This window comes from Polistes fuscatus, unplaced genomic scaffold (assembly GCF_010416935.1).
Source record: "Polistes fuscatus isolate 324 unplaced genomic scaffold, CU_Pfus_HIC Scaffold6, whole genome shotgun sequence".
Lineage (NCBI taxonomy): Eukaryota > Metazoa > Arthropoda > Insecta > Hymenoptera > Vespidae > Polistes > Polistes fuscatus.
In genome coordinates, this window is record NW_025113140.1 from 7,661,290 (window position 1) to 7,673,905 (window position 12,616).

General features: G+C 28.1%; 4 protein-coding genes across 4 annotated transcripts; 2 read left to right on the forward strand and 2 right to left on the reverse strand.

Moving 5' to 3' along the window:
* Nucleotides 1-1,778: 1,778 nt before the first annotated feature.
* Nucleotides 1,779-3,956, reverse strand: LOC122523406 (omega-amidase NIT2). The gene is made up of 6 exons (XM_043645125.1): nt 3,865-3,956; nt 3,597-3,743; nt 3,106-3,290; nt 2,739-2,907; nt 2,180-2,413; nt 1,779-2,030 (listed from the first exon to the last, which is right to left on the reverse strand). The coding sequence occupies exons 1-6, from the start codon at nt 3,908-3,910 to the stop codon at nt 1,942-1,944; spliced, it is 870 nt and encodes a 289-aa protein (XP_043501060.1). The 5' UTR covers nt 3,911-3,956; the 3' UTR covers nt 1,779-1,941.
* Nucleotides 3,824-6,780, reverse strand: LOC122523405 (G-patch domain and KOW motifs-containing protein). The gene is made up of 5 exons (XM_043645123.1): nt 6,596-6,780; nt 6,059-6,449; nt 5,879-5,982; nt 5,480-5,790; nt 3,824-5,245 (listed from the first exon to the last, which is right to left on the reverse strand). The coding sequence occupies exons 1-5, from the start codon at nt 6,733-6,735 to the stop codon at nt 4,740-4,742; spliced, it is 1,452 nt and encodes a 483-aa protein (XP_043501058.1). The 5' UTR covers nt 6,736-6,780; the 3' UTR covers nt 3,824-4,739.
* Nucleotides 6,781-7,205: 425 nt separating this feature from the next.
* On the forward strand, nt 7,206-9,607 carry LOC122523407 (retinoblastoma-binding protein 5 homolog). The gene is made up of 6 exons (XM_043645126.1): nt 7,206-7,391; nt 7,471-7,643; nt 7,727-7,955; nt 8,042-8,497; nt 8,584-8,992; nt 9,086-9,607. Exons 1-6 carry the CDS (start codon nt 7,347-7,349, stop codon nt 9,169-9,171), a joined length of 1,398 nt encoding a protein of 465 aa, XP_043501061.1. The 5' UTR covers nt 7,206-7,346; the 3' UTR covers nt 9,172-9,607.
* A 246-nt stretch (nt 9,608-9,853) lies between these two features.
* On the forward strand, nt 9,854-12,421 carry LOC122523408 (seipin). The gene is made up of 5 exons (XM_043645127.1): nt 9,854-10,109; nt 10,220-10,365; nt 10,439-10,641; nt 10,723-11,008; nt 11,102-12,421. Exons 1-5 carry the CDS (start codon nt 9,886-9,888, stop codon nt 11,272-11,274), a joined length of 1,032 nt encoding a protein of 343 aa, XP_043501062.1. The 5' UTR covers nt 9,854-9,885; the 3' UTR covers nt 11,275-12,421.
* The last annotated feature ends 195 nt before the right edge of the window (nt 12,422-12,616 follow it).

Below are 12,616 nucleotides of genomic sequence, written 5' to 3' on the forward strand. Positions count from 1 at the left end.
ACGTGCGCGTGTATGGACAATATCAATTAAAAATTATCTTTATATATACACATACATATATATATATGAAATAATAATATTGATTTTTTTCTCTCCTCGTTCTAATTTTTCTTCTTCTTAAACTACTTCTTCTTCTTCTTCTTCTTCTTCTTCTTCTCCTTCTTCAACTTTTTTAACTTATCTACTTTAATTCTTCTAACGCAATCAATTGTAAAACCGTTACGACGCTTTTTTCCGCGTAATTCGGACATTAATATCAAATACGTCGTCTCACGTGACCAATATTTTTTAAACAAAAAAAAAATTAAAATAAGTTATAAAATATGAAAAAAAAAAAAAAAAAAAAATATGAAGAGAAAGCACACGATATTTGGTGTTATCAACGAAAATATTTATTCGATACGATGCGACCACGTTATCTTCGAATTATACGTACATAATCATATGTATTTATGTATTTACATACTGTATTGCGACAATAGCGAAAAAAATTCGTCCGATTTGTAAAAGAAAAAAAAATTATTCGTTATTACCCTCTTCCAAACTCTTCTTTCATATTTCTGCTTTAATCCTTCGAGTGTTGAATACTCTTGGCCGAAACGTTTTCTACGCATGGAATATTTTATTGTTAATATGACTCCATTAACAAATTATTCTAAGCGCAATTAAGAATAAAAATTATAATTATCATTATACGAAATATTATTATAAATAACAGAAGAAAATTCTTTTTTCAAGGATAATTTTAGTGCGACTAAACTAACAAAAATCAATACATTCAATTTTTGGATACCGAATCGACGAACACATATTTATCGAATACGTATTTATATTTGTTACAGTATTGCTGTTACAGTAAAGCACTATCAATTAAAAATTAATTTTAATTGTAAATAAATATACCCGTGCATCGACGGGTTATGTTGAGGGTAACGAAATCTCTCATAAATGAACTGTTTAAATATTTGTAATATTCATTATTTAAATTAATTTATTATTAATGAACATGATCGCGCGATAAATAAATATATATATATGTGTACACATACACACACATACACATACACACATATTATACGTTACTTCGGATATTATTCTACGTTTTATAAAATAAAATTGAATGAAATAATGGTAGGTCAGTTATTGAGAAAGATTCATTACGCGATTATTGCTATATTATTTTGTAGAATATTCTTAAGAGATATAAAAGAATGAATGTATGAATTTATTAGCGGAGAAGAATTCAATTTAATGAATGCTGAACGTATTTGTATTTGATGATGAGGAGGCGTGCTTTTTGCGAAGAAAAAGAAAAGTTCTTGTATTTTGCTCTCTTTGAAAAGAAAAAAAAAGAAAAAAAAAAAAAATAACGAGAAGCCATTGTATTCAATATTAATCGACCAATTTCTCTAAGCTTAACATTTTAAAGCCTAACGTTTACGGATATGGAAAAACAAGAACAGAAGAAGTATTATTATTAATTATTTCAATGTAAATACATATCTAGGAAATATCTTTAAACAAATAATTAATATTAATAATAATAATAATAATAATAATAATAATAATCTTGCTATATAACAATACGTAATTACTTTTCATTGTAATTATGTCGTTTAATCATCAAGGGGCCTTTTATGTATGAATAATCATTCTAAATCAACATTAAAAATTTCAATAAATTACTGAAATAATATTGAAACAATGTGTATACGAAAGATCAAACGTAATCCCAATTTTATTTTCTAGTTTGTTATAATATAAGAAATTAAAATTAATACGAGTATTTCAATTTCACGAAGAAATTGATGTTTATATTTGCCCAAAACCTCCATACAAAATATATATTATTTATGTATATCAACCATTATTAATTTATAACAGTTTATTGGTAATTTGAATATTAAAAAAGAGATGGTTTTATTTATTGGAAAAGTATAGTTACTGTTTCCAAATTGTGTTATACAAATCCGTACGTCGCTGTGCGAAAATTGGAATTTGAGCTCTTACCTCGTCAATCACTTTGAGATCTGTGAAATAATACATTTCTTATTGTTGCAATTTAATACAATTGGGAATAATTAAGATTCTACTTAACTACGTATGTAAATGAGAGGTAAGGAATTCGTAATGGCATTCAAGTGGAAGTTTCTCTAATGATAAGTAGCTTCTCTATTACCAATATCGGAGACGATCATGTCTTCCGTGGAATCTAATTCATGAAGTATTTCACCCCAAGGATTAGTTAGCTGTGTGTGTCCCCATGCAATATAACCGGGAGGAGAACCACGAGCTGGTGATACGCAGGCAACGTATAATTGATTGTCATTTGCTCTAGAACGCTGCAGAAGCGACCAATGCAGTGGACCGGTGGTTAAATTAAATGCACCTGGATATATTAACATTTGGCAACCTATTGACGAGGGACAAACGAAAAATTAAAAATAAAATTAAAAAAGAAAAAGATTGCAAAAATGTTGATCCTATAAAAAAGATATTTTCTCGACTTATACTCATGGTATTGAATCTTGCTTGATATATTAACATTTTACAAGCTATTGACGAGAAAACAATACTATAACAATTAAAAAGAAACTTTTTTTTTTTTAATTTAAAATAATAAAGAAAAATGATTAATAATGATGATCCTTTAATAAGAAGATTTGATTGCCTAACAAAATGGATTTACTATCGGCAAATTTATGAATTGAAAGAATTTAGATTTGATTTAAATATACCTTGATTTCTATAAAGTCTAGCCAATTCTTCGAAACGAATATCGTAGCAAATGCCGATCCCAATTTTACATCCCATTATTTCGAAAGTGGTCAGAGAATTTCCAGGAGTTAATGAGTCGCTTTCGCGAAACGTAATTTTTTCTTTGATATCGATATCGAAGAGATGCATCTGTCGATAAAGAAATTTATGTTAGCAGTTGAGAGAGGAAAATATGTTTCAAAGTAAAACTTCAACGACTCGTATTTTTTGAAATGGGAAACTTTTATCTCTGTCATGAATATTTTTGGATGTATTTTTATGAATATTAGAAAATAAAAAATATCTCTTATAAGGTTTTAAAGTACAGAAATAATAAATGATTATCACCTTTCTGTATTTGGTTATCATTTTTCCATCTGGTCCCCAAATCGTACAAGTATTATACAATTTATCGCCATCTCTTTCTGGAATTGTACCCCCAATTACGCAAATATTATTTTTTTTCGCCGCATCAGACAACGCAATGCTCGTCTGACCTTTTGGAATTTCTTCTGCATATTTTGGGAAATGAGCTAAATTTGCATGTAAAAAAATTTATATTGAGAAATATAAATTTGCATATTTATATTGTAAATATATGACATTTACGTTAGAAGTATGCCAAATAAAAAAGATCTTTTCAAATACATAAAATATACACGCATACGACACGAATATTGTCGCTTATATGAACTGCAGTTGTAGTCTTTTGTCTTCAAATTAATATTTACTGTACAGTTAATGTTTAAAATGAAGATTCCTGCTGCATTCATTTATACATTGTTTACTATATATTGTAAGTAGAATATAAAAAAAAAAAATTAATAATATTTACACACATGTTCCATAAGGAGAATTAAAACACTCTGGTAATACGACGATGTCCGCACGATTTTGTTTAGCTTTTTCGATATAATCAACAGCTCGTGTCAAATTTTTCGTTTTATCATCACCCACAGCAAGTTGCACTAACGCTAAACGGAGTGCTGTGATTATAAAATCAAATATTAAGTTTTCATTTATTAATTAGTCAAATATATTAAGGGCAATAAAGTATTATCTCTTATAGTATTGATCAATATGATTATATTTGGTTGTTTTACGTACTTGACATGGTCCTGATACTCTGCTTGAGTATCTTTGTATGTAGCATGATACTTAGGTTATGGCATGAATGCAGTATCTACATATTCAAGTGCAGATACATACTTTGAAAGAAAATATGTACAGGATTACGTAAGATTAATCTAATCAAAAATGTAAACCACGTATATGGCCAAGATATCATCATACGAGTTTTATATATATTGAACAAGATAATTAATATTTTTTTTATATAGATTCTTTCATTATTACTCTTCATTTTACAAGTGAGAAGTTCTTTTAAAAACAGTGCATTGTACAGTTAGTACTCGAATAGGTAACTGCCTTAACTGTGCTCATAGTTTAACTTTTGTTATTATTTAGTTTTTTCAACTAAGTAAGGCCATTGAAAAGATGATTTTCATATGCATTTTAGATATTATGAATTAAAAATGTATGCAAAAATAAATTTTATTAAGAGATAAAATGATACTGTGGAACCTCGGTTTGCGAGCATAATTCATTATAGAAATGTGCTTGTAATCAAAAGCATTCGTATATCAAAGCAAATATCATCATAATAAATATATAATGAAAAATTAAATAATTAGTTCCACAATTATTTATTCATATAAAAACGATATAAAATACAAAATACTAAATAAAAATTAAACGAGTTAATTCGCACTTTATTTACTATGAATGTGCTTGTAGTTTGCCAAACACATTCGTATTGCTTGTATCGTGAGACATCGTTCGTTAATCAAATCAACAATTTTTTATCAGCTTTTGTTTTACTTGTAAGCCAAGTTACTTGCAATCCCAAATTCCACTGTACATAAATGAAATATTACAGAATTTGGCAGTTAAAGGAAAGTGAATTTAACAAATGTATATCATCATCTTCTAGTTGATCTTGATCTGGATTTTCTTTTAGGTGATCTAGATCGTGATCTCTTTTGTTTATGTTTCTTTTTATCTAAAGTTTCGCTATGATAACTATGTTTGTCTTCAGTTGTTTCACGCTCCTTATCCTTCTTTTTTCGCTTTTTACTCGATTGTTCCGGCGACTTATCATGCTTTTTAGCTTTTTTAGTTTTCTTATATTTTTTCGTTCTATGCCTACTGCTATCACCACTGCTACTGCTAGAACTCCTTCTCTTTCTGCTTTTTCTTTCGACACTACTATCGCTGACCGACGAGTGTCTTTTGTGTTTCTTTGATTTTGTTTTATGATCATCATTTTTCTTTTTTTTTTTACCACTATGTCTTTCAGTATTACCTCTTTCATCCTTTTTGGATTGTTCCTTTTCGTTATCTTGATTACCTTTATTAGGTTCCAAAGACGGAAGTTTTTCTAATTTAGAACTTTCTTTGCTTTTATATTCCTTATACTTCGCTACATCTGAAATCAGTGTCATAAAATACTAAAAACTAAACTTTCAACACCTATTAAGATAATGCAATAGCAATAGAGATCCTTAAAAAGCATTTTAATATTAACTTTGTATAAAAAACATTGTCAATTATTTTTAACATAGATATATATATATCTACGTTAGATGTAGATTATATTTTGTAGAGTATTACATCGACCTTTTAAAGATCCCTTGATAAAGAATATAATTTGTATACTAACTTAAAACTTTAGCTTTCTCAGTATATTCATCTTTCGTCACCGGTTGAACTATAAATTCATTTAAAGAAATTGTGTCTCCTCCCAAAGCCATTTTGACAATTATTCTTCCAGCATCATCGTCTAAACCTTCTATTTGACCATATGCATTAACATATTTACCACTTGTGATCTTCACATAAGTACCTCTCTCAATTTGCAATTCTTTTTCTTGTTTGTCCTTAGATTTAGTTACTTGTTTTTGTATTGTTATTTTGTCCGCTCCAAGACCCATTCCTTTTGGACGTAATTCAGGTATAACAGTCGTTACTAATCTGTAAAATATCAAATAAAAGAAGAATTAAACGAATATATAAAATTTATTTTTACTTATAGTATTTGTAAATTAGAACAAATTCTTACTTTTCATTTTTACCAATTCCTTGTCCCGGTTTCCATCCCATTCCACGTAATACTGCTAAGCCAAACGCCTCTATTGGAATTCGTTCATAATCTTCTAAGGTAGACTGTTAATAACATGAATGCAATTTAGAGAGAGAATTTTATAAATAATAAAATTTTAATCGATATGATTTAACTTACTTCTTCTTGTCCCCGCAAAGCTTTTTCTTCCTCCATTATAGGTAAAGTTAAAATTTTAGATGCTTCTTTAGTTCCTGTAGATTTTAAATCTTCTATAATTTCTTTCGCTGCTTGTTCTTCCAAACTACTTCCAGTAGTTTCTATAGACGTCGTATCCACTGGCTCAGTTTTAATAACCGTATGAGGAATGTCGGTATGAATTGGTGTAGTATTTCCATTAGCTATTTCACTACTCGTTTCTTTTTTAACATCAATTTGTACTTTTACTTCTTCGTTTGGCACTAGTTTGGGTTCAAAAATGTCTGCATCTATTTTATTGACAATTCTGTCGTGCCACATTTTTGAACCCAACAATGGAATGACCAGAGGTTCATCTTTTTTTTCTTCTTCTCTATAAAATAAAAAACACATTTTAAACAATTACTTCTCATACATGCAATAACTTCTAAAATTACTTCTCATTATTTTTCTAATAATGAGGTTAGAAATAACTTTTGTTTAAATTGTATTAAAAAGAAATATATTATTATCACTTACCCAATAATTTTAATATCTTTATCATCTAGACATTCGATATAATCAACTTTCTTTTGTTCCTGAGGAAGTTTATTTTTTAATACAGGCTTCTTTAAGGTTTTGGCAAAACCAAAAGAAATTTTTTTTCCTTCTTCTGTCATCTTTCAATTTTATTATAATGCGTGCAAATATTAATTTTAAACAATTATATATAATTTTATTTAATCCATCGATATATTTACATTCAATTTTTAATTTATGTGATTTCGAAAATTATTAAAAATTATTTCTGTCACTATGTTTGTATCACGGAGCATTAGACTGAATGATAACGCATACCATAAGCGCAATGTAAATCAGAATTAAATTTTCATGCCATCTGTAGTTCAATACTGAACTAGTTTGAAAAAAGCGCGCTTTTCAAATACTCGTTTTTTAAAAATACCTATACTTACTAATCAATCTAATAATTTTTAAACAGTGAGAATTAAAACTCATGAAATTTTAAAATATATCACTAATAATAAATTAATAATAATCTGTAATATAAAATGTATATTAATGCTTATTAATAATCGTAACTTAAAATTCGGTTATCCTAGGTACTAACGTCGATAAGAACATCACCATTGTTACCAACAGTTAAATCTTAATGAAATGTTGGTACCCCGGTTTTATATTATTCTCTCCACTAAAGAGATTTAATGTTAGATCAACTTTATAAACAATAATTATAATTTAGGAAAGGACAATAATATAAATATATATAAGAATGAATTTAGAACTATTGGAATCATTTGGACAAAATTATCCAGAAGTGAGTATTTAATTCTAATTATATCATCATATTAATTTTATAAATAAAAAATAAAATTTGTAAATAATTCTTTTCTTAGGAATTTGACGGTACATTGGATTGTATATCGCTTGCTGTAACATGTACATTCAATAAACGAGGTACTCTACTTGCTGTTGGTTGTAATGACGGTAGAATAGTTATATGGGATTTTTTAACGCGTGGGATTGCAAAGATAATTAGTGCACATGTACATCCTGTTTGTTCATTGAGGTACACTTCATTTGATTTTAAACAGATAAATTTTCTATAATCAAAAATATATAATATTTTTATGAATGTTTCCATTTATTTAGTTGGTCCAGAAATGGGCGCAAATTGTTGAGCGCATCTACAGATAATAATGTTTGTATATGGGATGTTTTGTCTGGAGAGTGCGATCAAAAATATAGGTTTCCTTCTCCGATCTTGAAAGTTCAATTTCATCCGAGAAACTTAAATAAATTTTTAGTATGTCCGATGAGACATGCTGCTGTCATGGTTGACATCGAAGGCACCCATAGAGTCATACCTCTTGACGAAGATGTATTTAATATTTATATTTCATTATATCTATATCTATATATAAATGTTAAACATAAATTACTTAATCTATTGCATTTTATTTTCAGAGCGATTTAAATATAGTAGCGTCATTTGATAGAAGAGGTGATTATGTATATACCGGAAATGCTCGTGGCAGAATTTTGGTCTTAGATGCGGAATCTTTAACCGTTAAAGCATCTTACAAAATTTCACAAGGTACTGCCAGTAATACGGCAGTAAAGAGTATTGAATTTGCAAGGCGTGGTTCGTGTTTTCTTGTTAATACTTCTGATAGAGTTATTCGCGTGTATGATAGTATAGAGATATTGGCATGTGGAAAAGATGGCGAACCAGAGCCAATTCAAAAACTACAAGATCTTGTGAACAAGACTATGTGGAAAAAATGCTGTTTTTCCGGAGATGGAGAATATGTGTGCGCTGGATCTGCTAGACAACATGCGTTGTATGTTTGGGAAAAAAGTATTGGAAATTTAGTAAAAATCTTACATGGAACTAAAGGAGAATTGTTATTAGATGTTGTGGTATGTATTAAAAATTTAATACGTATACATGCATACAAAATTTAATACAAATATAATAATTAAATCTAAATTTATCTATTATACAGTGGCATCCGGTAAGACCTATCATAGCTTCCATTTCATCTGGTGTAGTTTCTATTTGGGCACAAAATCAAGTTGAAAATTGGTCTGCTTTTGCGCCAGATTTTAAAGAATTAGATGAAAATGTAGAATACGAAGAGAGAGAAAGTGAATTTGATTTAAGCGACGAGGATAAGTCTGTAGTACAAGGAGAAGAAGCTCAAGATGAAGAAATTGAAGTAGACGTAGCATCTATCGTTAGAGTTGCTGCCTTTTGCAGTTCAGACGAAGAGACGGAAGATATAGGCTCTCTTCAATTTTTACCCATATCTCCAGATGTTGAAGATTCAGAGGATACCCAAGCTTCCCCTCATGAACCGCCAATAAAAAAACATCGTTCACATAATATCGATTTACAAGGTGCACCTATTGGAGGTAAAACTTATACTAGATAATATATAATATAATAGATCTTAATTTAAACCTTTTTAATTTAAAATATCATTGATAAAATGGGTCTGCTTACAGAGACACATCCCTTACTGAATAAAGGAAAAGATAAACCTACAACAAAGAAAGGCAGACCTAGATTAGAGCATAGAAAAGGAAAATAAATTTTTTAATAATCCATCATATTCACAGAAATCAATAAAACGTGTCTTATCATATGTAAATAGATCTAAACAAAATCATCTAATTGTAAGTCATTTGTACCAACGAGTACTAATTTATCTTGCTAAAAGACAATGAGTTTTTGCAATGTTTGATTTTACATAAATATTTGTTACAAAGAAAAACAAAAGATTGTTAATGTTCTTAATGTATTGTATAAAAGCAATATTTTAAGATTTTGAAGTTTTATTTAAATGTATGGAAAATTTAAATATTTTATTTATTATATTTTCAATTATGGAATAATACTATTTAGTAACGAAGTTTTTAACGGAAATGATAAATATTTATTAACAAAAACAAATTAGTTTACATTTAAATTTGCGATTGTATTGTCAATAATATAATAAAATTGTATAGGATATGTCTCTCCATTTATATGTTGCGCTGATTTATATTACATATATGTTATATCTTATTATTGGTCTACAGTCGAGCCATCTGTCCGATTTTTTTTAATAATCTAAATTGTGTAAAAAGTTCAATCATAGGTGTACATAACCTATATTTTTATATGATGTGATAAACCAAATACGAATTGACGACAGATTTTATCTTATCTTTTTTAACAACTTGTATAACGACGAAGTTAATTTTATATTTAATATTTACTTATTTTTATTTTAAATTTTAACAAAAAAATATACTTGCTCAGAATGTTAATTTCAAGACCGTTGCAACACATAACACAGAAATGGTTCAATATGCAAAAGAAAACAACACGGAAAATACGATCAGTGAAGGATGCAATTTTTCACGGAGGCATTATTCTTATCAGTGCTACTCTCATTGTTTGGTTATCTGTATTTCTCTATACAGCGTTTTATTATGCTTACATGCCTAGTATGTCATATATACGGCCGATACACCTGGAATTCAAGTGAGTTTCAATACAAGAGACTTATACATTAAATCAGTATATATAAATTCATTGAAAGATAATTAATATATATGTATGTAAATTTTAAAATATTATTTTAAAAATAATAGATCATGCAATAACAAAAGAGGTATGTGCAATTATCCATCGGCCATGGTAGAATTGACAAAAAAGCAAAGCTTATTGATGGTTGGTCAGCCTTATAAAATTAACTTACATCTAGAAATGCCTGAGTCTCCTGTGAATAAAGAACTTGGTATAGTTATTAATCAATACCAATTAAATAAATTATTTTCAATCTATCCTTCTACATATTTATTTATGTATAGGAATGTTTATGGTATGTGCGCGATTACATAGTAGAAATGCTTTTGTTGTGGAACGTGTCTGCAGGTCAGCAATGTTGCACTATCGCAGTACATTATTACACACACTTAGTACTCTTACATTTTCACCTATGATGATCTTTGGAACTGCAGAAGAGAAACAAACTCTTGTCCTTGAATTATTTGGAAATTTTGAAGAAGATCAAGTACGTATTGCATGTATTTACGATAAGTATTTATAAAAATTATTATAATAAAATATTAACTAATCTTTATTTTAATTTCAGAGTCGTCCGGTTACATTAATTCATGTTGAAATTGAATCAAAATTCATTGAATTTTATTCTGCGTCATTAGTTATCAATGCGCATTTGTCAGGTCTACGCTATTTGATGTATCATTGGCCTATTTTATCAGCCATCATTGGTATTGGAACTAACTTGTTTTTCTTAGCACTTATATCTATTCTATCATATTTACATTTTGCTATGGAAGAAGAAGACGAAGAGGAGAATTTTATTTATGAGATAGGTGAATCAGAAGAAGAGAAAGATATTAAGACACTTGGTGATTGTAAGTTTATGTATTTTTTTATATTTTTATTATTTGATTTTTTCTTTTAAATATTAAGCTCTTCTTCTTATTTCTATTCATTTACTTTCACAGCATCAATAGATACTTTATCTCTGGAAGATGTTCCGGTGTTAGAAGATATTCCACAACCTCATGAGGAAAGTCATTCCAGTCATTCATCTGACCCGATATTAGGTGAGCCTAGTTATATTCAAGAAATTTCTACTCTCATAGCAGAATCATCTGCTGTCGAATTTACGAAATAGTTTGATTTCTTTGTACGAATATATTACTCGTTGAAAACAACGAAATATACTTGAAATATGTACAAAAAATAAGACAACAAAATGAATATAATCATACTTTGATATTATCTAAGAAATCCGTAGTAGTATTTAGTCAATAATTTATATTTATACCAATGGTATTGCCGTCAGTATATACTGTCGCAATAATAAACTTATGTAACAAATACATATGACTGTCTGTAAATTAATTTAAAAAGCAAATGATATTGTGCTGTGAAAATCGATGTATTTTTGTATGTTAGTAACTACTTAAATATTTATTCTTAACGCTTTAAGGCATTTTAATAGAAATTAATATACGCGTAAATGTAATGTTACGAAAAGAAGAGAGATTGTATAAGATAGAATATACACTAGAATGCGTTTTATATTAAATGTATCTGCATTTATATACACATTTCGTTTATATCTTTTTCTAGAACAATGTAAAATGGTTATATTAATTGATTGTTAAATTATTTCCTACGGGTATAGTAATTAACGCTAAACGTACCATGATCGATCAAATATGTACAATTTTGGCACAATTTCTTACAAGTTATAGTGCTATTCAGTGAATCAAGAATTTTTATTGCATAAGTGGTATATTTTTTGCTAAATATACCATTTATAAAATATATAATTTTGTGAAGACGAGTTATCGATACATTTAGTGTTAAAATAGATATACCAAGTGATATTTCATTTCATGTCATTACACGTATATATACACATATGATATCAGTAAATATGTGAACGTAATAAAAAAATATACGACTGATTGATAATGTAAATGAACAAACAAATAATTATTAAAAAGATCTTAAACTGATCTATCCAATGTAAAAGTAGAAATACATATTTTCATTCGTCAATATTTTTGTTCATTCATAAGATTTCTTTGCATATATTTACAGTTAATTTCCAAGTAAAAGAATATTTTTGCCTTCTTTCTCAGGGAGTAAGTAGCTGTATTTAATTTGTTCCTGTCTTAATTAACTCTCATGTAGGTAAAAGTCACCGGTTGCTTAACTTCATAACTTGCATCTGTCGCTAATTGCTTTTTTACTTTTGTATGAATGTATATAAGTATATATGTAAAGGTATGTTGTATGTTGCTCGACAATTATAAAAAAAAAAAAAAGATAAGAGAAGCGTATGGCTGAAATATAAATGTATATTTTCTTGCCAAGTTTTATCTTATTATTTTGAGAGAGAGAGAGATTAGAGTTTAGATGATTTTTAATTGAATAATATTATTTTTGTCTATAGAAAAAAATAAGAAGAGAAGACGGATAAAAAAAGGAAAAGGAAAAATAAC

Bases quoted from the DNA above. Each gene is read 5' to 3' on its own strand.
- LOC122523405 (XM_043645123.1), bottom strand. From the start codon at position 6,735: ATGACAGAAGAAGGAAAAAAAATTTCTTTTGGTTTTGCCAAAACCTTA. The intron at 5,791-5,878 runs GTAAGAATTTGT...GATATTTTACAG, and splicing joins GGAATTGGTAAAAATGAAAA to ATTAGTAACGACTGTTATAC. The intron at 5,246-5,479 runs GTTAGTATACAA...CACTGATTTCAG, and splicing joins TGAGAAAGCTAAAGTTTTAA to ATGTAGCGAAGTATAAGGAA.
- LOC122523408 (XM_043645127.1), top strand. From the start codon at position 9,886: ATGTTAATTTCAAGACCGTTGCAACACATAACACAGAAATGGTTCAAT. The intron at 10,366-10,438 runs GTATAGTTATTA...ATTTATGTATAG, and splicing joins TCCTGTGAATAAAGAACTTG to GAATGTTTATGGTATGTGCG. The intron at 10,642-10,722 runs GTACGTATTGCA...TTTTAATTTCAG, and splicing joins GAAATTTTGAAGAAGATCAA to AGTCGTCCGGTTACATTAAT.
- LOC122523407 (XM_043645126.1), top strand. From the start codon at position 7,347: ATGAATTTAGAACTATTGGAATCATTTGGACAAAATTATCCAGAA. The intron at 7,644-7,726 runs GTACACTTCATT...CCATTTATTTAG, and splicing joins CATCCTGTTTGTTCATTGAG to TTGGTCCAGAAATGGGCGCA. The intron at 7,956-8,041 runs GTATTTAATATT...TTTTATTTTCAG, and splicing joins TCATACCTCTTGACGAAGAT to AGCGATTTAAATATAGTAGC.
- LOC122523406 (XM_043645125.1), bottom strand. From the start codon at position 3,910: ATGCTACATACAAAGATACTCAAGCAGAGTATCAGGACCATGTCAA. The intron at 3,744-3,864 runs GTACGTAAAACA...TTATAATCACAG, and splicing joins GAGTATCAGGACCATGTCAA to CACTCCGTTTAGCGTTAGTG. The intron at 2,031-2,179 runs GTAATAGAGAAG...ATTATTTCACAG, and splicing joins CATGATCGTCTCCGATATTG to ATCTCAAAGTGATTGACGAG.